Source organism: Pyrus communis, chromosome 3 (assembly GCF_963583255.1).
Source record: "Pyrus communis chromosome 3, drPyrComm1.1, whole genome shotgun sequence".
In the NCBI taxonomy this organism is placed as follows: Eukaryota; Viridiplantae; Streptophyta; class Magnoliopsida; order Rosales; family Rosaceae; genus Pyrus; species Pyrus communis.
This window is the reverse complement of record NC_084805.1, coordinates 7,033,880-7,057,167: the sequence shown is the minus strand read 5'-3', so window position 1 is coordinate 7,057,167 and position 23,288 is coordinate 7,033,880. Positions and strand designations below refer to the sequence as shown.

At 35.7% G+C, this 23,288-nt stretch overlaps 4 protein-coding genes across 8 annotated transcripts; 1 reads left to right on the top strand and 3 right to left on the bottom strand.

Moving 5' to 3' along the window:
* Window positions 1-428: 428 nt before the first annotated feature.
* Window positions 429-4,561, bottom strand: LOC137729305 (mediator of RNA polymerase II transcription subunit 32-like). Of its 3 annotated transcripts, none has more exons than XM_068468210.1 (3): window positions 4,421-4,561; window positions 2,040-2,491; window positions 429-618 (listed from the first exon to the last, which is right to left on the bottom strand). In XM_068468210.1, exon 2 carries the CDS (start codon window positions 2,472-2,474, stop codon window positions 2,040-2,042), a length of 435 nt encoding a protein of 144 aa, XP_068324311.1. In that variant the 5' UTR covers window positions 2,475-2,491; window positions 4,421-4,561; the 3' UTR covers window positions 429-618. The 3 variants fall into 3 exon arrangements, with proteins under 3 accessions (XP_068324311.1, XP_068324309.1, XP_068324310.1); XM_068468208.1 differs by lacking the exon at window positions 429-618 and adding an exon at window positions 852-1,317; XM_068468209.1 differs by lacking the exon at window positions 429-618 and adding an exon at window positions 976-1,317 and having other exon boundaries at window positions 2,032-2,491.
* Window positions 4,562-7,335: 2,774 nt separating this feature from the next.
* Window positions 7,336-8,972, bottom strand: LOC137729422 (adenylate kinase isoenzyme 6 homolog). Of its 2 annotated transcripts, none has more exons than XM_068468368.1 (3): window positions 8,817-8,972; window positions 7,742-8,121; window positions 7,336-7,641 (listed from the first exon to the last, which is right to left on the bottom strand). In XM_068468368.1, the coding sequence occupies exons 2-3, from the start codon at window positions 8,071-8,073 to the stop codon at window positions 7,452-7,454; spliced, it is 522 nt and encodes a 173-aa protein (XP_068324469.1). In that variant the 5' UTR covers window positions 8,074-8,121; window positions 8,817-8,972; the 3' UTR covers window positions 7,336-7,451. The 2 variants fall into 2 exon arrangements, with proteins under 2 accessions (XP_068324469.1, XP_068324470.1); XM_068468369.1 differs by having other exon boundaries at window positions 7,742-8,084; window positions 8,817-8,874.
* Window positions 8,973-8,976: 4 nt separating this feature from the next.
* Window positions 8,977-11,182, top strand: LOC137729423 (DNA-directed RNA polymerases I and III subunit RPAC2). Of its 2 annotated transcripts, none has more exons than XM_068468370.1 (4): window positions 8,977-9,116; window positions 9,558-9,674; window positions 10,030-10,106; window positions 10,854-11,182. In XM_068468370.1, exons 2-4 carry the CDS (start codon window positions 9,574-9,576, stop codon window positions 10,997-10,999), a joined length of 324 nt encoding a protein of 107 aa, XP_068324471.1. In that variant the 5' UTR covers window positions 8,977-9,116; window positions 9,558-9,573; the 3' UTR covers window positions 11,000-11,182. The 2 variants fall into 2 exon arrangements, with proteins under 2 accessions (XP_068324471.1, XP_068324472.1); XM_068468371.1 differs by having other exon boundaries at window positions 9,047-9,116; window positions 9,561-9,674.
* A 3,990-nt stretch (window positions 11,183-15,172) lies between these two features.
* Window positions 15,173-16,111, bottom strand: LOC137728132 (uncharacterized). Its single transcript, XM_068467009.1, has one exon. It carries the CDS (start codon window positions 16,109-16,111, stop codon window positions 15,173-15,175), a length of 939 nt encoding a protein of 312 aa, XP_068323110.1.
* Window positions 16,112-23,288: the final 7,177 nt, after the last annotated feature.

The window sequence follows — 23,288 nt, the reverse complement described above, 5'->3', positions numbered from 1 at the left end:
ACAGATCATTATTTAATGTATATTTAGTAGAGGAGAGGTAGTAAATAATACATTTTCTAATACAAATTATAAATTAGTTCTATCTTCAGTCCCCCTTTATTCTATTCTTTAAAGAAAAAGACCATTTACCCTATGTAATTTAGTTTCTGTGCTTCTTACTCAAGAAAAGATTAATAAAGTTCTTTAAATACACAATTAAATCCCTATCTCCTCAATTCTTGACTTTCCGTTGCAATTTTCCAATGAATGTCACCTTTGGTACGTTCTTAATCTCTTTATTTAATTAGTAGGTTAATTATTTATATGGTCCTTGAATTTATTGGTTAGGATTATGATTTTGAAAATAGTTTATATTATATTGTTGTTCTTTTATATTGATTAATATATAATTTTATATAAGCAAAAGAAATAAACATATAATTTTATGGTATTATTTTCAACTAGCCCACCCAAGAAAAAATCCTGGCTCTGCCCTTGATCACCACAGTCAAACGACTTGGTAGAAAAATCTGGAATTTTGATACAATCATCTTGAAAAGCACACGAACATCCTCCAATTAGAATCACTCCAAAATTCATCATTTTGATCACTTTTTGCTCGAGAGGAAATCCAATATCCTACATTGAAAATATATAACAAAGTATCAAAATTCTACCTAACTAATAAATTAATACTAAAATTAGGGTAAAATATATAGTATAATATCGACTCATCACCCACCATACTTCAAATTTGGTGATTGGTGCAATTCGACTTTAAAAACTATTAATCCGCCTTTCGATCTAATGATACTTCTCTTCCTAACGTTAAAAATAAAATTCAAGTTTGACTCCCCAAAAGCCCCCACTGATGAAACAAATCACAAAGCATAATGCATCAACTTCAGCATCTGGTTGATCTGAAACTCCATGTAGCTAAACCCACAAAAATTACAAAGAAAACAAATGACATAAAAGGGAAAATGTGCTATAAATAAAGCATTAGTTGCTGTTCGCGGCTCTTGCCCGACTGTTACAAAAAGAAAACTCCCACAACAAATACTCCCTGTCGGTGTGTAACAATACATTAGGCAAGAAATGGCAGCTCTATGACTCTAAGGAAAGCCTTTATCAACCGAATAGCAGAAGGCAGAAAAACATGGACAAGGAACCTCATATCACTGCCGAATTCATGACACTGCACATCATCCAAACGCTGGACACGGAAGCTTGTTTTCTCAGCTTGCTTTAATGTATTACAATATTCGCATTGCTAACGGCCATGCCCATAGACAGAACAGTCTCTTGCTAGCTTTAGTATATCAGTTCTCCTTTGCTCTAATGTCGCAAAACAAAACACTCAGTACCAATCCTTCTAGTATATAGTATTACTCAACTAAACGTCAGAGCACAAAAGAACAGACATTTTAAGATAAACCGAGTTTTAGCAGTTTTTGAAATCCTCAATCATTTACAATTGTATGCATAACAAAGAAAATGGATTGATAGAAAGATTTAAGCATACAAGAGGTTTGAACTGACTAAGAAATACCAGATATATAAATTTTCGACTTTCCATTCGAAATTGTACGCCCAACAGTTGTCTTTGATGAAAGAATTTGAAACACAAATATACAACAGATTCATTTAGAAACAACAATTTTCAGGTTGTGTAGATATAGAAATAGATCTACAGCAGCTGCCAATACAATAAATAGTGAGGCACCTACTTCAGAGAGATTGCATGCCTACTTGTTTACATACAAAAACGAGAACAAATATCATGATGATTTAGGTGAGCTAATGTCTGCACATCTGATACGCATAACTTTCAATGACCAATTCTTGTGTCTTCCCCACCATTACTTAAGTACTAAGTTTATTAAAAGAGCCAATGCAGTACAACCTAATTACACAAGGAAATTAGGAAGTAGCAAAACCTAAAAGCTACATTCAAAATCATTTGGAAGGGATGGTCAATATTGTGCTCGGAAAAATGCATCCAATGAATCCTATTATCTTCTCTCAATACAGGGTAAGAAATCAAATCACCTTCATACCTATTGAGCTGAATCTTCAGAGAATCTACCATCAAAAGGAGTTGACGGATGAGAATGTGCCGTACCAGCAGCAGTTCCAGAGCCATGTTGAAGTTCTATAACAAGCCATCGAACTGCTTTACTCATCTGTTCCAACCGAACCGCACTAATGGGTGGCAGACCAGTTGTGCTGTGCCCAGACTTCCCAGCCACCAAGCCAGTTGCCTCATCCACCAGGCACTCTGAGCCAATCCTTTGCTTCACAGACTCCACAAACTCCTCCGCTTGATCACAAGTGACTCTGAAAAGTTCCCACTTCTGCTTAAAATTCTCAAGAGCAGCATCCGTGGCTGCTGTTTTCTGGCCACCAGAAGTTTCCTTAGATTCGAGCACATTAGCTGCTGCAACAACGAACTCTTGGTATGCACTATTTAGGGAATCTACAATGCTGTCCATTTTGAGGCTCGTACTTCCTAATGAATATAGTACAAATGTTAGGAAATTATGAACTACTGAGGGAAGCTAATAATTTACTTCTCACTTTATAGTCATGCTGAAACAACAATACAATGAAAGAGAAAAAAAAAAAAAAATCTTTAATTTAATCTCTTTTTATCTATATAATTTGAACAAGAATTTCGTGTTAAATCACAAATCCTATGTCACTTCAAACCTGGGTTTACATTGCATACATTCAAATAACAAAGTCCATTAAATGCAGAAACTAAATTCAAAAAGGAAAACATTTTACAATATGATGGTAACATACAAAGACCGATCAACATTCACAAATCTCATAAAATTAAACAGAAAAGCAACCTAATAAAAGGAGGATAGTCAATGATGCTTCCTTTTATGGGGGTTTCCACACATACTTCGAGAAATGACACATTATTCAGCAAAACCAACGACAGTCAATAATGTTTCATGTTACATGTCTTACATTTACAGTCTTATCGTCAAAACGTATAACATGACACAATATTCAGACAACCTTACCCAAGCAGGACTCAACAAGGAAAAGGCTAAAGTAATAGCAGCTTTCTTTTATGCCACCAGATCTGTTATAAGATCCCCGATTTTATGTTCCAAGCTATGTACCAAGCATGGTTAGTACACCATTAACTACATAAAATGAATACAGGCTATTGCGCATACAGATCAATGAATAGAATAGCAAGGAATTGAGTAATTAGATCACCGAATCAGAGTCCTACCAATAGAGTAACAAAGAACACCTTTAAAAAAGTAAAGGAACATCAGAAGCCAAAGTTTAACCTAATCACAACTATTTTACATACAGACCAACGAATCATCCTCGTGTACCTATACTTTGACATATGACATACCAACATGTCAATAAGTTTGTGAAAATATACAGCAACAAGGTATTTCGTATCCAAACCCTGGATATAAGGGTCAAAAAACTATTTTATAAATGCAACAATTTCCGCGCAAATCCACTACAGCTCAATACTCCTGACTTCCTTATTCATCCTCACCTCAGAGCTTCCCCATTTCCTCCAAATAAAAATAAAAATTCAATCCCTTCTTCGACAAAAATACAAAGCAAGTCCCATAGAGATCTAATGTAACATCCCACATCGTCCAGGGAAGTGATCCTTAATTGTATATTCTCATCCCTACCTAGCACGAGACCTTTTGGGAGCTCACTGGCTTCGAGTTCCGTAGGAACTCTGAAGTTAAGTGAGAAGGGTGCTAGAGCAATCCCATGATGGGCGACCCGGGAAGTTGGTCGTGAGTTCCCAAAAACAAAACCGTGAGGGAATGGTAAGCCCAAAGCGGACAATATCGTGCTACGGTGGAGTCGGGCTCGGGTTGTGGTAGGGCCCGGGCCGGGATGTGACATCTAAGAAAAATTTAAACTCAAATGTTAATAATTACCAGTAAATTCGAAATGCTATTTTGATATCTCTAGGGGGTGGGATTAAGAATTGAAGACATTATTAATTGGTGTTTAAGCGAAAGTGCAATTATTTATATCCGAAAGAAGACCTCTTTATCATTTGTATTTGGAAGAGAAATACACAAAAATCGAAACACCCCATTTTCTTACTTTTAATTCTCTGTTTGAAAAATCCCAATTTTTCCATTTCAAATGGATCGAAAAAAATTAAGCAAAAACCAAAAACTTGTTCAAACAATGGGATCAGAGACTTTGATCATCAATGAGTTGTTCTGCTACTGCCATTATACTAATGTGCACAAATACTCACAAAAATTAGATACGAGAAAATCATAGAGCTTTCAACGGATTAAACGATAATAAAGTAGATATGATTCAACACAAAAGCTGGGAAAAGTAAAATATCATACAATCTCGGCAAAAAAAACAAAACATACTAAACCCTGAACAACGAAATTGAAAGAAATGACATTACCTGGTGAGGAAGCTGCCGATTGTTATTGAAGATTCAGAAATTCGAAGAAGCGGAAATATTTACAACTGAGAAGAAGAAACAAAGAAATTCAGAAGATATGAAGAGGGCTTGGATTCGATGGGCTATAGGGAGAGACGAACTTATTTTTTAGCTTTCAAACATAAAACTCGTTTTTAATCCTACTTTTGCCCTTGAAACTTAATAAAAGCCACGTATTATTTTCGAAACTCAAAATTCACTCAGATCTGCTTTATTTCTGATTTTCATAGGCTTTTTAACTAAAATAATTTCTGAGATTCGCATAACTCCTTACTTTGATCCTTAAGATTTCAAATCAATAGAAGTGGTCCCTGAAATTGTCCACCATCCATCATTTTGGTCCTTCCGTTAAAAACTTTATTAAGTGTCTCAGAGCTCTTGGCCGGAAGTTTGGGTAATTTTCAAAGCTTCGTAACTCAATCGTTTCTTAACCAAATTTGACCCATAATATATCAAAATGAAGATAGGAAAGTGTAGAATAAGATTTTAATATTTGGAAGCCCAATGGTTTCCGGAGATTGTTGGAAAATAGCCTCAAAGTTAGCTGGTCCGAAGGAAAACTGAAAATCCCGCCAAAAACTGGGCAAATTTTAAACATTCATAACTTCTTCAATACTCAACGAAATGAAGTGATTCAAAAACAAAAACCATACTTCTCGACGAGATGAAGAGAATGATATCTTTTTCAGTGGCTAACTCGCCGTGGTTTGGTTGGAAAATGGCTCGAAAGTGGCTGTCTTGGTCTTGAGTTAGCCAATTTTGAGCAATTTTCCAGCCAAACCACGGCGATTTAGCTACTAAAAAAGGTACTATTCTCTTCGTCTCATCGAGAAGTATGATTTTTTTTTTTTTTGAATCACTTGATTTCGTTGAGTATTGAATAAGTCATGAACATTTAAAGTTTGCCTAGTTTCTGGCTAGTTTTCCAGTTTTCTCTCGGACCAGTCAACTTTGAGGCTATTTTCCGACCATCTCTAGCAATCATTAGGCTTCCAAATAGATATAATCTTATTCTATATTTTCCTATCTTCATTTTGATATATTATGGGTCGAATTTGGTTAAGAAACGATTAAGTTACGAAGCTTTGAAATTTGCCCAAACTTCCGGTCAAGTGGCCTAGGACACTTAACGGAGTTTTTAACAGAAGTAACAAAATGATGGATGGTGGACAATCTCGAGGATCACTTCTATTGATTTGAAATATCAGGGACCAAAGTGAGGAGTGATGCAAATCTCAGAGACCATTTTGGCTAAAAAGCGTTTTTCATATGAAGGTCATATGTCCATTTTCTAATCCACGTCAGTATATTTGACTCTTTTTTTTAACAATTAAACGATAGTATTTACACTAAAAAGAAAAGGGTAGACTTAACCTCTCACTTATACGACAACGTATACCGAATTTTGAATTTCATGAAATAAAGTGGCGAATTTTAAATTTAAAAAAATAAAGTGAGATTAAAATCAAATTTCATGGTGATTAAAAATAATGAAAACTAATGAAAAGAGCTTGAAACTTTGAGTTTTAACGAAAATGACAAAATAAATTATAAAGTAAATAGTACCATGATTAACTTTTTAGTGTAAAAATATGATTTTTCGTTAAAATGAAAAGCTTTTCTTTAAAATTCTCTTAAAAATAAGCCTCTGCTTTTAAAATTGGACAACCCAAGCTATTTGGCAAAATATGCGACTTTCTTATGAGAAACTATAAGAATTTTATTTTTTTGGGCCATATAGGTGGGTTTTTTTTTTTTTTTTCTTCTTCTTCTAAGAATTAAGTATCCAAAATTCCTTAATATTTTGGTGTGATTTCAAATTAGTCTTTAATTTTTTCAAAAATTTCAAAGGGGTCCTCAACATATAGGAAATCTCGCTTTTGTTAACTACCTACATGACATTTATGATTAGATTTTTTATAAGGCTTGTTAGCCAAAATGGTCTTTGAGATTGTTATAACTCCTTACTTTAGTTCATGTGATTTGAAATCTATGAATAGAAATGGTTCATAAGTTTGTCCACCAGCAATTATTTTGATCATTCCATGAAAAATCTATGTTAGATAAGGGCCATAATGACAAAAATACCCTCAACTTAATAAGCAGTGGACCAAACTCAGAACTAGTTCTACCAATTGTAAATAACAGAGAACAAAGTAAAAAATTATGTCAATCTCAATAACCATTTTAGCTAAAAAAAATGTTTTCTAATGATATTAGATAAGTTTAACTTTTGAGATTTGTGTAGTAAATAACTTGAGTCAAACTTCATCAAATGATAATTAATAAGGTGGGAAGCAAAAGTGGACTCCATTTGGTGATATCTTACCAACTTGGTCTCAATGAGTTTGTGACATTGAAATCCCCTCACCAAACAAACACAGCCTTCAACTGTTTCTTTGTTCGATCAAGTTGAAACATTGAACACCCTAATGCAAACTACGTACAGCAAGATCACAGTATTCATGGAGCAATTTTGGTCCTTCCGGATAACATCGCGGCAGTTCAATTGAACCATGCATTGGGAAAATGCCCCATTGAGTTTTCACTTTCACTTTCCAGCTTTGAGACCTGCAAACTCCAAATGGCGAATCGCACTTTACTGGAACGGGAAACCGACACCATTTCCTGTTATATTTAAACAAACATTACACTTCGGCGCTGCAGAATGAGAAACCAACTCCCACTCCAGTCATGGGTTCCGGCCGAACAATCGCGGCCCCAAGGTAATCATGGATTCCGGCCATACAATTGCGGCCCTAAGGTAATCATGGATTCCAGCCAAACAATCGCGGCCCTAAGGTAATCCAAGTTAGGATATGGTTTTGATAGAACAAGGGCAGTCCAACACAATGTGAAAATGGACAGCGGGAAACGCAGAGAATCTCACATCACACAATGGTAAAACTGACAAGGAAGATGGTACAAGGAAAATACATATCAAAATCTTGACGCAGCAAGCAGTTTCAAGGAAAAACTACGATATGGGAAACTAAGTTGATGATGGTTGCCACCTCCTGACCCAGTCCGTCAAAGTAGACAGATTTGTCGAAATGTCTTGAATGCTATCACTCTTCAAAGGAATCACGATATCTTGAGGGTAGCTCTCTTTTGCCTCCTCGAGCAGAGTTTGAAATATTTCACATTCAATATTGTTGGAGAGCTTCGAATTCGAATACCCTCTGTCACGTCCAAAAATCCACAAAACGGGACACTCGTAAACACACGGTTGTCAACATGAAGGAAATAAAACAGAAAAGAAAGAGTGAACCAAAAACCTACCTTCGAGTCAAACGGTCGTACAAGACAGTGTTGTCAGTCTGAAGCACAACCACAAGATCAAACCATCTCTCGGGGAAGAAGTCGCAACCATGGTAGTCCACTATGTTCCCTCCTTCTTCCATTGTATCCTCAAGCTCATCGCACACCAGGTCTTCATTGATGACGTAACAGTCTAGCTCATCATCCCAGCCGTCATGAAGATTCTTCGCTTTCACCAAATCACCCACATTGATGTGGCGGAGCTGCGTTGCCTCTGCTAAGGCGGACGATGTTGTTGTCTTCCCTGTTCCTGGCGTGCCCGTCACCAATATGTTTGGCCTTGTCCTCACCATGACTCTCTAGTCTGCTTGAGGGCAAAGCCTAGATTAGAGGCGGATAACCTAATACATAATTAACGATAACATTTTTTAGTCCTATAGATAAATACAGTAACAAGATTCGCAACACAACAACTATCTAGTTGACAAAATCACAAAGCTGCAAATAATTCATAAAGCACTTTCAGATCTTCAAAAACCAACACAAGCAATCTTATAGTCTCAGCACACCAACTCAACGAGAAACCCATTTGTTACTAAACATAACAGAGCTATAGCCAGTGGTGTAATAGTCAGAACTTAAAACCTAAACAAAAAAGAAACCCACAAACAATTAAATTTAAGGAAAACTAATGAAAAACAATAAGGGCAAAATAAAGAGTAAAGTGAATAATGCTAGAATTGATTTTTTTGTGTAAAAATGTAGTTTTTCGTTAAAGTAAACAGTAGCAGAGCTTTTCATTAAAGTTTTTCCTTGAATTTAAATTCAAATTTCCGGAAGAAACCCAAAATTTGAACAAATAAAAAAGATTCCAAAATTCATGCTTCTGAGCAACAAATATACAAGGGAATATGTAAAACAAATGAAAGGGGGAAATTGTTGTCATGCTTATCACGATTAAGCTTAATAAACCCCAATTAAGCCACCAATCAAACCTAAAATTGAATCTTAACTAAACCCCTAATTACGGATAAGAAAAAAATAAATAAATAAATAAAAACAAAATATCAAAGAAGAATAGGTAGATTAACGATACCTGAAGGAGTAGGGGAGTGAAGCTTTGAGGAGGAAGCTACGAACCCTAAATCCCAATTTACAGAATCGGTGATGATTTATCAAGCTTGGAAAAACAAGATATATAGAGAAAAGTGAGAGCACGGAAGTAAGGGTAAATTGGTAATCTTCCAATGGAAAGAAAGGGTAAATTCGTCAAAAAAAGCTCTATAAACCCTAAACCCTCACGTCGGCCCTTTTCTTCTTCCTCCAGTCGACATAGCGAGAGACGAACAGCGCACAAGCAGCATCCTTTGTTCCCCGCTTTTCGCCTAAACTCTCTGTAAGTTGTACTCGTTTTCGGATTTTAGTTTTGAATTAGGGTTGTTTTAATTTCAATTTAGCTTTCTGCCACTATTAGGGTTATACATTTGGGATTTTGATTTCAATTTTGCGTTTGTGGCGTTCGTAGTAGTTCTATACCCCAGAAATTTTAAAATTAATTAATAAATTTCTAAACTTTCTGCCTAATTGTTACAAGTTGGTAATTTTAATTTTTTTTTTTTCCGGACATTTGCATTCAATTGCTTCAAAGTAAGAACTTTGCACCTTCCACCTTGAGGGCTTGATATTTCTTTAGAGGTAAAAATGTAGAAGCAAAATTATACGATGTCGGAGAGTGTTGAATCGGGTTGTCATTCAGAATGTTATTAGTGGTAAATGGTTTAGTCTGAATTTGTTGTTCTGGCTTGTGCTTTCTTTTTTCTTTTTGGCTGTTTGGCAGTAGGATTTTGTAAGAAATGGAACACGGGTCGTTGACTGATCCCAGCCAATCCACATTTTCTTTGGTTGACGAGGATCACACATTTGCAAATGCCGTCAGGTTCACTTTGAACCAGGAGTAAGTGCTTTCTAATTGTTTTAATAAACATCTGACTATTTCTTTTGGGATCAATAATCTGCGTCTTTGATGTTTTAGCTCTAATTTTACTTGTCTAAACATCAAATGTACTGAATCCTTATCAATTTTTTTTTCCCTCTGAAATCGAATTTTGCTTTATTGGTCGACATTTTAAGTAGAATGAGCACAGTGGAAAATGCTTTGAAAGTTTATTGGAACAAATCTTCCGAGTTAGTATATAAATCTTGCCATAAGATAGGTTTAAGTTGAAAAGGATCATGCAGTAATAAGCAGTAATGGTGGTAAAAATGGTGTAACGACGATATGCTCACCAAGCTGTAATGTTCTGTTGCAGTCCAAGGACAAAATTTTGTGGGTACAGCATTCCTCATCCATCGGATAACCGAGTTAATATTAGAATCCAGACAACAGGTAACACATCCAAACCTTGTCATGGACAACAATGATTTTTTTCTCCATCAACCATTTTTTCCCATAATTGCAACCTTGCACGTATTTCTGGTTTATTTTTTTTCTTCTTTAAGATAGAGATGTCATACTGATGGCTGTATGCATTTGTTTTTTGCTTATATTAGCAATGTGACAACAATGTTTTCACTTAAGCAGCCTCCAAAATACTCAATTTGTTGTGCCTTTGATGCTTTGCCAAATGCCTAATCATATCTGTGTATTGGAGCCAAGTTGTGGAGTCTGAACCAAATAATTAACTGGAGCAACTTTAGTTCCTATAGAAACAGGTGTTTAATTTGGTCATCTTAGCGTCGTCAACTCTCTGTTAATTTTTCATGGAGTTCTTACTTGAATGTGTATGTGAATCGCCCTATTTCCATCGCAAGAGTGATATGTTTGGACCCATAATATAAGTGCTTTGGTGGGTAAGCATCACCATCTAACCTTGGGTCTAACGGTGGTGGTGATGGGGGATTGAGAAAGAGGGTTTCCAACTAGTTTAGGTTATGGGTTCGAGCCCAACCAATTTATCAAACTGTAGCCGTTGTCTCTTCCAGGTAGTTATGATGCAAAACAAAATTACTTCCCCATATCACTCCATAAAAATTGAAGGATCTCGCTTGGTGTTTCTTCAAGGAATTAGTGTTTTGGAATCAGTCTTGGAGTTTCTAATGCATAAAACATTTGGTGTTTGATGAAATTTTACAGGTGATGCAGCAAAAACTGTATTCACAGATTCATGTCAGGATCTCATGGTGATGTGCCAACACGTGAGGAGCACTTTTGACAAGGCTGTTGTTGATTTTCGAATGAGTAAATCCGTAAATGGCATGGATATCGACTCAAATAACTAAACCTCGATATCGGATTAAAGTTGCCAAACCCAATGGTCGGACCAGATTGAGAATGAAACGTTGGGTGTTGCAGGATTTTTGTGTATTTAAATTTTATGAGGGTGTTGCATATGATGATACATAATATTTTCGTACCCTTTTCCTTGTCTATTTCTGGTAAAATAGGTTGGCATGCTTTCTGAAGTCAGCTTCCATCGGATTTCACATTTCCATGGTCTTTTACGTCATTGATTGATGGACTACAGTTTTGGAAGCAGAGATGCGGACGCAAAGTGGATAGGGGTGGAGTTGCTCTAAGAACATCAATCTGGCCACTCTGCTTCCACTTTTCTGCATATTTCACTTGTATGGCGCTTTTGTCATAGTCAAGTTTTGTGGCAGGATGCTCCTTCAATGTCTCCAAATATATCAATGGCTCCAAGAAATCCGAACACGTATCAAAAACATACAAATTGTTCAGCCTCAAATTAAAACAAATTGTGATCTCACATTTCGTAGCACATCTACGAGAATGTGTACTGTACATACAATTCATCCAAATAAATAGGATGGAGAGCAAGAGGGCGGTGGCCGGTGAGCATTACTGTAGCTATACAAATTTCAAAATTTAAACTTAATAAATAGGGTGATAAGTGTGGTGAGCAAAAATATTTATATATTATAGTTGAGTTTTCAAATTGGATGGGGAAAAAGGATGGTAAGAGTAGGTTGTCACTTGTAGAAAAAACTACTTGCGCAACAAAATTTTAGGCGACGAACAATATTTTGTTGCCCAAGGATGGTGAAACAAATTTTCTATTTGGATGATTCTAAGGTTGGAAGTGGCTATAAAGTTGTTCACAAGATTGATTATGCCTCCGATTAAGATCCTATCCCATTCAAAAGTGCACTTTCTGTGTTGCGGTTTGCATATCACCCGACTATTTCTGATCATAAAAAGTTCGGCAGCATCTCCCCAGGGTTCCCCAAGTGCACTACATGGATATTACAAACAAATATCCACTATGCACTTGAAGAACAATAGGAGGATACAATCGAATTTTGCACAACCGAAACTTAGCCAAGTTCATCGCAAACCCTACATACATACTAGTGCACTCCCAAACTGTCCAAACTGGACAATTCAAGATTAAGTTAGATCGTGGAGCTGCATATTGCGCCTGCACGCATGTCCAACAAAATCTCAAACAGGTCTAAGGTATATTTCGATTTTATTATACGAATTTAATCAACATAATTAACTTTGTATAAATGGAATGAAGTTATAACAAGTTCCACACCCCGAATTCCTACACTAATGCTGCACAAATTAAGTTTTCCTAGTCCACATGTATTTCAAAAACAACTACAAATTTCACATCCTACATAATTCAACATATACAGCTATCACAACTAAATAAATTCATTCTTCCTACTAAAAACTAATCATAAATAACACATTTGAAGGAAAAAATAATGACAAACTCAAAATAAACTAACCTTCAAATATTTCGAAGAGGAAGAGATGGAGTGAGATACAACGGGGGATGGAGGGAGGGAGGGGGAGAGAGAGAGAGAGAGAGAGAGAGAGAGAGAGAGAGAGAGAAGCAGTGGGGGACGGCCGGGGGGCTGCAGAAAGCACATCAATGAAAAAAGGTGAGGGGGAAATGGGGGAAGAAGGCAGCGGACTCTGAACTAAAAGGTAACCTACATCTTACCGACAGAAGCAGTCGTCGCGAGAATCCAAATACTTCGTCTCCCAACTATATATTCCCCTTTTTTTCACACATCACTTGTAGACTTTTCTAGACGACCAAAAAATATTACACGACGGAAAGGTCCGTCGGTTAACTACAATTTACGCGTCGAACAAGTTTTCCGCCCCATAAAAATCTCATTAAGTACGCGCCAAATATTTTCTTTGGCGCCAAATTTTTCCCAACAAAATATGGTTTACCCTACGAAATTGTCCCGTCTCAGAAGACTTTTTAGTAAACCTACAATGTTGAGTATACTAACCCTACAAACGAGGGATTTTATCGGGGAAGAAGCTGTTAACCGACGAAATTTCTTTTGTCCCTCAAAATTTGGTAGGGCAAGCCGTACTTTCTCGTATTGAGAGAGAGTAAACTGAAATGCCATTGTCAGCAAGTGATCATGTTGGCTTCTTCAATCCGGGAAGCAAGTTCTCGATTAGGACTTGCAGAACGGTCTGATCGGGGTTTGTTTAGGTTTCAAGTAAGATTTTCATATAGGTATTTTTACAAAATGTGTTTTATCCCAATTGTTTTTGGGTTGGACAAGGCACATCTAATTTTCAAGTTAGGTGTAGCGAAATAAATATTTGGTTCAAATAAAATTTCTCTTTAGTAAATATGACTCATTTTTCCGCTCTTTCACTCTCTTACATTACAGTTTTTACAAATGACTCATTTTTTAACTCCCACCACCACATGCATCTCATGTGTCATTTGCCTAAGTAAGCTATGAAACTCACTCAAACAAACTGAGAGAAATTGCTTCAGAAGATAAGAGAACACAAACACTTTAAAGTGGCCAATCTTATCAAATGAGATTAGCTTATTTATAACAGAATGAATTTCTAAACCACAACACTCAATAAACAAATAAAAACTAAAATTGAACGAAAGTTTGGAAGAAATTAAAAGTAACTGAACCTAACTCTTACAGATGGTACAAAAAGATGCTTAACATCCATTAATCTGGAGGCTGCAATCTTCTTGTTATTCTTACGTACTGAATAACATTGCAGCCTTGTCATCACAGGAACTTTTTGAAGGTCTTACTATTGAGTTCACTACTATATATATGATGTTGCTTATGATTGTTTTCACCACAGATCTTGGTTTGTGACCTCATTACATCGTATAAATTCTGCTTTTGTGATAGAGGTAGCAATTGTATCCTTTAGCATTACTCCATGATATATATTGCACCTCCAACCTTTAAAAAATGGTGCCCACAAGTCAATTTTCTATCGTCAACGTAGCGAGCAAAATCTGAATCTGTATAGCCTAAAACCTCAAGTTTCCCAACGTTGCAATAGATTAACATAAAAGCCCGATCGAGTTAAAAGGAAATAATGAAACCACCTTCTTTACACGTAGCAAAGTTCCAAGTTCGTTTCCTTCTCTAATCTTTTAGAGTGTATGCACACCAGCTATCCCTTCCTCCCATAAGCGGATCTTAGTCCCATAAGTTAGGTCAAGTACACGAGTCACTGGAATCTATAGTTTATATATATATGTATATATGTGTGTGTGTGTGTGTGTGTGTGTGTTGAAGTATATCCTCATTTAGGGGGTTGTATTCAATTAGGAATCTAAGGCTGTAATTATAAACTCCCACAAAATTTATGTATTTTAAATATTCGCATATAAGTGGATAGATGCATATGACTAGAATACATCAAAATCGTCTAATTCATTGAATCTTACAAATTCACTGTTTTGAATACACTCTAACACTAAAAACACTTTCAAAGCCATTCATATATCACCAAACTTGGATTGAATCCTTAAAAATCTGAATTGAATACCATTTGAAAAAATCATTTAAAGTCATAATTGGATAAAAATCTGAATTGAATACCAGTTGCATTTGAAAAATTCATTTAAAAAACATAATTGAATACGGTTTTACAATCAAATTGAATTCTTTTCCAATACACCCCTGAATCTTTGTTTCTGCTCCCTGTGTTCCATTTCTCTCCATCTTCATACCCTAATCTGATTTACTCATAATTAAGTCACCAACCATAGCTAAGTTTATTGCAACAAAGAATACAATTTTTTCGTACCAAAATAAATTACTGAATTAAATCATCACAAGGTTCTAAAGCCAGATGCAGGAATTCGAGAAATAAAATTGGACGCTAAATTTTCTTATGTACATCAAAGTATTGGAAGTTAGCGAAAATGGAAATTAAAAAACTAACCGGCAATCCGACAGCTATACTGAGAAGTGAAATTTTTATTCAGTCCAGAAAATTAAAAAACAAGAAAGCAAACTTGAATGAAATTAAAAACACACAAAATAAAAGAAAGAAATATATATGTAACCACAAACTAATTAATACAAACCTCTGCAACTAAATCAGGCTAACAAAGGAAGCAACTGATAGATTCATAGATAGAGCACTCACGCCCAGTAGACTCTTACCTCTCTCATCATTTATCGATCAAAAGGTCCTTTGGGATCGAGTTGTTTACACAAACCCAGATAGGTAAGATAAAGAACTCGATCCTTGGCACCGGTTCGATGATTTTTGGTGTGCTTACAGAAATATTTCAACTGCTCAAGCGTGCAGCAACCAAGCATCTGCCCCAACAGCAAAAACAGCCAGTTAATCACCTTCTTCTTCTCCCCTATGATCGGTTTCGCGCTGTTCTCTTGTTCGCAAAACTTGCATGCAGGAAGAACTGGGTTCATCCACACACTCGGTGCCCTATCGCGCATCGTGCTCTTGTTACCAGCAATAAAACTCCCAACCTCAAGAAACTTTTCCTTCAGATTATACTCCATCTTATATTGTCGTTCACAACGCTTGCACTGCACTTCACCTGTGATGGTAACGATTTGCCTTGAATACAAGTATTCCAGACTGTGCACCATGGCCCGCCTTGTGGTAGCCCACGGAAAGGGAGCCGGGACAGTCTCGCTCTTTCCCTCCCTCGGACCTTGGGTAGGGTTCCGCCGTGCACGCAAATGACGCGATGTGGGAACTCCGGGATTGGGCAAGGGCATGGACGGGGAGGAGGAAGATTGTAGTGTAGTCATGTAAAGTGGGTGTGAGGATGAGAGTTGGAGAGGATGAGATGAATGTTTTTGAGGCATTAGGGTTTGTATGAACAAGGGTGTTGGCTGCACTGACAGTGACGAGGATGATCGTGGTGGCACCGGCAGTGGCAACGATGCTGTTAGCTGTGTATCTACTGGTGGCATTAGACGAGGTTTTGATTGAGGACGATTAGAGTTGAGCGAGAGAGCGAGCATATCGTTTTCTTCTGCTTCGAAATCGGGGCCAACATCTTTGTTGTTGTTCTTTCTCTTCTTGTTGTTTTCTTTTTCATTGTTGTTGTTCTTGATATCTTTGTCCATGTTCTTCGTCATAGCTTTCTCAATCTCTTTCATGGAGAAAAAAGTCTAATATTTGAAAAGAGAGAAACTCGAGTAAAAGAAAATGTTGAAATAGTAAAATTGAGTTTGAACGTGTACTCAAATTTATTGAGATAGAATTAAAAAGAGGAATTGAGATAGAGTTAGAATGCTATTCAAATTTTGAAATTAAAAAACTATTCAAATTCGATTATGGTTAGGTTTCCTTAATCTTTTTACATGATTTTATCCGATGCCTAGTCTTTTTTATTTTTATTTTTTTTGGAAACTACTTTATTTATTTATTTTTGTTTCAAGATAATTTTTAGCTTATTTTATAGATACACGTCTGCTGTCCTTGGAAGAGTTATTTAGTAAGTAAAACGCTTAATATTTTGGAAGAGAGATTTTATAAACTATTCTGCATGCGGTTGAATTTCAAAGTTTGTCTAAAGCCAAATATTGTGACATTGTACAGTACAAGGGGACTAAATTTTCGTTGGTATTTTTAAAAGAAAATGAAATAAAATTCCTGTTGGTTTTAGTTACGATTCAAAGATTATGTTTTAACTATTGTTCAAATCCTATGAATCTTGGACCTAATTGATGATTAACATTGATTACACAGGGTTTGATGAAACATGCATCCTCTTTGGGTATGAACAATTAAAAGTTTTCGTCAATAATGATATGTAAGTTTGACTAATTTTCCTTATATCCTGTCTATTTTGAGCATGGAACTTATTAATTTTTTTCTTTTGGTTCGAAAACTTATTAATTAAAGTTTGATTGGGTTTGACTAATTTTTCAAAAAACTTATCCTGAAATACGATGTTAGGACTAATAAATCATTGATAAAAGGCTCCTACGAAAAAATAAATAACGCAAACAATTGTCATACTTAATAATCAAGGGCAAAATTCAAGCGGATATTATTTTAGAATCAGATCACGAATATGAACGAATATAGATTAGAATCAGTGCCATAACCTAACAGCAGAAATACTCTTTTTTGACATATAAAGTTATAAACTGGTTATACCATACAACAATATTCTAGTAAAAATTTCCAACCAGCCCACATCTTAAATGGATAATTTTATATAATTTTTCATCCCCTTAAAAAATAAGGCAAGAAAGGAAGGAAGAAGTTAGCACTGAAGCAGGACATGGCTAACGCATATCGGCAATGATAAAGTGAGAGTGTAGTGTGTATTTAGACTGTAAGTGCAGACGATGAGTTTTTTCGTAGAGGTTTGTAACTTTAGTTATGAATTGTGTTACTTACAATCACCCATTCATTATGGGTGCAAGGTAATCATATAAATAAGATAAATTACATTTTACCCCTTTAGGTTTGGGATTGATTTCAATACCTTATAATATCTTTAAAATATTTCAATTTCATACATTTACTTATCATTTTATTTCAATTTCATACCTCTATTAGAAAATCTGTTAAGTAAACCGTTAAATGATGACATGGCAAATATAAGATCCACATTTGTGCTGACGTGGCTGCCACATTTGTACCACGTGACAAAAAAAAAAATTATACATTTAAAATATAATAATATTTACCCTATTAAAAATAATAAAAAAAAACAAACAAACCCAGAAACCCCCCGACCCACTTCTCCATCTCCTCCCTCTTCACATCCCATCCCTTACAAACCATCACCCTCACCCTTCTTCTCCAGTTCACCCACGTCCCGCCGCCGCCATCTTCCTCCTCAAACTCCCATCAGCAACCACCACCACTACTACCTAATGACATCGTCATACTCCTCTTCCTCCTTAGCTCAAACATAATGAAGCAACAAAAACAAAAATCCCAAACGAAGCAATTTTTTCAGAATATGAAGGCAATCTGCTTTATTTATCCAAATCCATCAAACAAAGCAAAAGCAACACTAATTTCACATCTTTACACAAAATTCAGAAACCCCAATTAAACCCAAGCCAGAATCTCTAAATCTTATCGATCTCACCGAAAAATAGTGAGATAGTGCTTCAAGCGCGACTGAAAGAGGCGAAGTAATCAAGGAAGACAACGCCTCGGAATGGCATCGTTGCGATATGTAATCGACACTGCTGACTTGTTGGAGGCGGTGACCAGATCGGGAACGCAGTCGATTCGGAGCGGGGCCTGCGAGCTCCAGTCAATTAGGAGTAGTGGGTTGGAGGCCATGACCAGATCGAGAGGAAGGGGTTTCAAAAGATGCAGTCTTGGGTTCGTCGGTTCAGAGTTTTCAAACGGCGACAACAATGGTAGCCATTTGCTTGGGCGAGCTTCAAGTGCATGAGGTCGGAGAGCTCGGCTCGAGTTCATGGTGGTGGATTTAAGGTGGGAAGAAAAGAGTGAATTTTTTTTCCAGTTGGGCTAGGATGATGGTCGGTCGAGTTCGTTAGGGTCGGTAGGTGAAGAGGGAGGAGTGGGTCTGGGAAGAGAGAAGGGATTGGAGGTGAATAGCGAGGAGATGGAGAAGTGGGTCAGAGGGTTTCTGGGTTTTTTTTAATAGAGTAAATATTATTATATTTTAATTGTATAAATTTTTTTTGCCACGTGGCACAAATGTGGTAGCAACGTCAGCACAAATATAGATCTCATATTTGCCACATCATCACTTAATGGTTTACTTAACAGATTTTCTAACAGATGTATAAAATTGAAATAAAATGATAAGTAAATGTATGAAATTGAAATGTTTTAAAGATGTTGTAATATATTGAAATTAACCCCAAACCTGAAGGGGTAAAATGTAATTTACCCTATAAATAAATATGCGCACATGTCAACTTAATATTTACATCATTTGAATACAGTCTTACACTATTCCAATGTCTATAACATATATCTCAATATAATAGTATGATGTTAGATTGCTATATAGGATGGGGTAATTTAGACATATCATCTTATTAAACTATAAGTACAAGAGTAATAACAAAAACTACAAATGACGCTTTACCGCAGTGACATAAAGTAATCATGCCTATACACCCTAGTGCGATTCGACCCCATTGATGCCCCTCCCCCTAACAACAAACAATTTAACTTACTAACTTTATCTTTAATTGTAAGAAGAAAAAAATATCAAAAACTGCAACGGACCAAACCAACTAGTCCAATTCAACAATTTGATTCGGTTTTGGAGTCTATAGGGCCGACCCTGAGGATAACCGAGTAAACGATGAGGCCCAAATTAATGTTATATATCTTATAAGTATCTTACAAATAAGATATAACTATTTTTTTTTTTATCAAATATCCATGCCTTAAGAATTTTGATCAAGGTGTTTTGGTGCATTAGACCATGTCCACATTTTTTTTTTATTTACCAAATTAAAAATAACTAGTCTTTATTCACCTACTTCTGCAAGTGCAACAGACCTTTCTTTAATCATGTGACTTACAAACCCTTGATTCACTTATATAGCAGATTGTTTTACTTATTTCTTATTTCGCTTGAGTTTGGAATGTGTGAGAGGTTTTTAAGTGTTGCAATAATAGAACAACATATTAGAAAAGAAAATTAGAATGATTAGTTGATCACATAGTACTTTAAACTTTGAAGTGGCCATGAAGGTTAGGGAGGCTCTTACTTTTCTTCTTGCTTTTGTATGTCAATTGACAACTCTCTCCAAAGTACAATCAAATAAAAATTTAGTAAGTTGTATTTGATACAGTAGTAAATAGTTTTCATTCTAAAACTTAAGAAAACAAATTTAAATTACCAAAAATTCATTATGACCTACAAAGAATGTATTAAAAAAATCAGAGAACACCAAGAATTCTTCTGAAGGAAAAATTGTGAAAAACTAAGTTCATTAAGCAACATAATGCATGCATTTAACGATTAAATGTCAAAAGCATGTTTCTATGTACTTTAAAACAAAACTTAAACCATGAAATTCAAAGCCTAGTAGTTGTGGTGAACCAAGATTCAACTCAAGAACAAAGTGAGTTGAGAAATAGTATACCTTTGATGAATCCTCTTTGCATGACGAAAGGCTAATCATCCAAGAGAGAGGGCCTTCATTTCTTGCTTCATTCCTCCATGATTTCTTGGAGAATGATGGGTGAATGGATTCTCCAAAAGTCTCCAAAGTTAGAGACCTCTAATTAAGTTCCGACACCAAGGATGGTGAAGGAAGAAGCTGAGTGATCTTGGAAGACAAAATGCTAGCAATGTCTCCCATGGTGGTCGGCCTCTCTAGAGAGAAAGAGAGAGCTTGTGTTCTCTCAGAAACCCTAAATGAAGAAAAAGATATAAAGATACTTTTATACCTCCCTTCAATGGAGTGGCAAACTTGTAATAAGTTCAAAACCACTCCCTCTCTAAGCAAGGCCCGCCTCCCTATTGTTAGTGAGTTAATTGCCCATTTTGTTTTAGTTGTCACGCAACTTAAACCTTATGTGCCTTGTGAACCAAAACCCTTTTGAGTCCCGTAACCCGAAACTAACTTAAGGCCTAAAACGAACCTTTCGTTATTCATTAATGAACTTTTTAATTAATCCTTGCCATATACAATTAAACTATTTAATTGTCCTTATTCATCTTTGTTATATCATTCAATCATTACCTTACATGATGTGCGATCCATTAGGTTCCTTTTAGCGAGGCAATGTGCGAATAGAAGAACTATTACTAATCGATTGTGAATTAAAATTTACTTTCAATTCTCCCTTTAGTAATTATACATCTTCAAGACTTTCACAAGTCATGAGTGACACCTATCAGTATGTTATGGTTATCCAAGCTAATCAGAAGAGGTTGGAGAACCTATTCAGTTTGGGACTGCAAATGCAATATGGTCTTTCTCTAATACAATACTCTTGACCACATTGTTTGGTTTGATAGTTTATTCATGCCTACTATCCAATGTGATCCTCTTACTTATATGATTACCTTGAATGTGATTTGGAACGACTTCTTAAATCTCATTCATACTCTGGCCATATATTCTTAATCATATCATAGAGTATTTTCCTTCAACGGTTTAAAGGTTAGATACCCCTTGTTTATGCATTCACTTGCTTGTATAATTAAGTGGCTTAACCCCAACTATGTTGTGGACACCCTCTGATAGAGTGTCTTTGACATAGTCAAAGATCAAGGACCTAACTATGATGTCTCATGTCAAAGGACTACTTTGCATTATCCCGACCTTGAGTTCTCATGTGACATGAGTATGAGAACTCCTTGTTGATCGTGTTCAGTGGACTCATTCTCTATTGAGCACCTACATATTTGTCTTGGTGTCAGTCACACCATTGACTCGAGACCAATCACTCTTCTTGAGAGAAGACATAGCATGTGCTGATCTTAATGGACCGTTAATACCCAATTGACAATCATATGGTCAGGAACGTTTAGGATATGTATACGAAAGAGAATGGTCTCATGAATCTAACTTCTTTAGATCACATTCTCTTAATTACATATTCCTTAGACTTATTATTCAAGCATATAATATGTATATGAGACGACTTTAAACAATAATATTTGCCCTTATATTAAACTAGAGTAGTTTAACATGTGAAAAGTTTGTAAAATATCATCATAAGATTGGCTTTAGGCACATTTCCAACAATCTCTCACTTGCACGAGAGCCAATCAGCTTGTCATCAGTGATAGTACCTCTTCTGAATTCATTTCAAAATTAGTTGAGTAATAGGCCTAGATAGTGGATATCTATATGTCATCCATAGAAGCAACCTTGAGATTAACGACATCACCATTGTACATGATTCTCAATCACGTGGTTCAGTTTCTCAATTGTGTTCGGATCTTGATGAGACATTGATTCTCTGGCTTGAGCTATCGCCCCATTAGTATCGTAGTGTGGGTACACTAGTGACACTTTCTGGTTGGAACCAAATGGAGAGTTCATAAATGAACTTTCCCATCCAAACAACATTGTTGTAAGCTTCTATATGACGATATATTTTGCATGCATGATGGAGCACAGTAGAGTCATTACTTTTAGTGTTTCCTCCTAAATATCTCTTTGGTCATAATAAAGAGATATCCAATTACCTTTTCTGTCATAATGAAGAGATATCTAATGATAGATACAATGTTAGATTCATAATCTAATACGTTTACACTTCCATTCGTTACTCTAATTCTTCCTCATTCTTAAGGAATCTATCCTTTAGTATTTCTTAAATACGTAAGGATTCACTTGACAGTTGCCATGGTTTTGATCCTGGGCTTGCACTGATATCGTCTTGTACCGATCTTGGTACAACTCATATTAACGTTCTGCATATGCATAAAGGATTCTATTTACGCATTATGTTTCTTTGGGAGTCAAATGATATATTCCCTTTTAGAAGAACAACTTCCCAGTTTGACAGGAATTGTCATTCCATTTAAAGTTTATCATTTGAGAAACTTCCTACATCTATCGTCTATCAATAGGGATTGAGATAATCCAATTATATTTCAAAATCTATCATTATAGATTAGTATATAGACTAATTCTTCCGTGTACATTCTATCATTATAGAACATTTAAAGTCATAACTTTATCGAAGAAGAATTCCTTTCATTTTCAAAATTAATATATCATATATATGTTCAAATTTAGAAAAATGATTAACTCCCACTAATCTTTTGTAAACCTAGCAAACGAAAGATTCATTTACATCTTTACGAGAAATCAAACGATTTGAACTTTTTTCATAAGACACTTATAGTTCCTACTAGCTTGCTGAGATTCATGATGGATGGATCTCTACAACTTACACAATTGTGATTCCTAGTCTTAGATATGTATTATCAAGACTACCTTGATAATGGTTTCGGAAACCCATATTATGTCCAAACATTAAATCACGATTTAGTTGTAGCAAACAGTCTTCGAATTGATTGAAACAAAGACTACGTCAAAGATGAGTTCTTCCAAGTCAACCAATCTCTTTGATTGTAGTTACCTTAAGCTACCAATTAGCTTTGAAGGTTTCACGATTTCGGGTCAAATGGTATTATACAATTTCCTTGAGTATATGTCATACACATACTCAATGTAGTCATAAGAATCTCCATTCTTATTTCTTTCAAATTAAGTGGTGTAGATCTATGACATAGTCATATTAAGTATCGATTCTTTAGAACTAAAAAATAGCAATTGTCAAGCAAGTAAAGAAATAGTCTACTCCAATTGTAGACATCTGGAACTC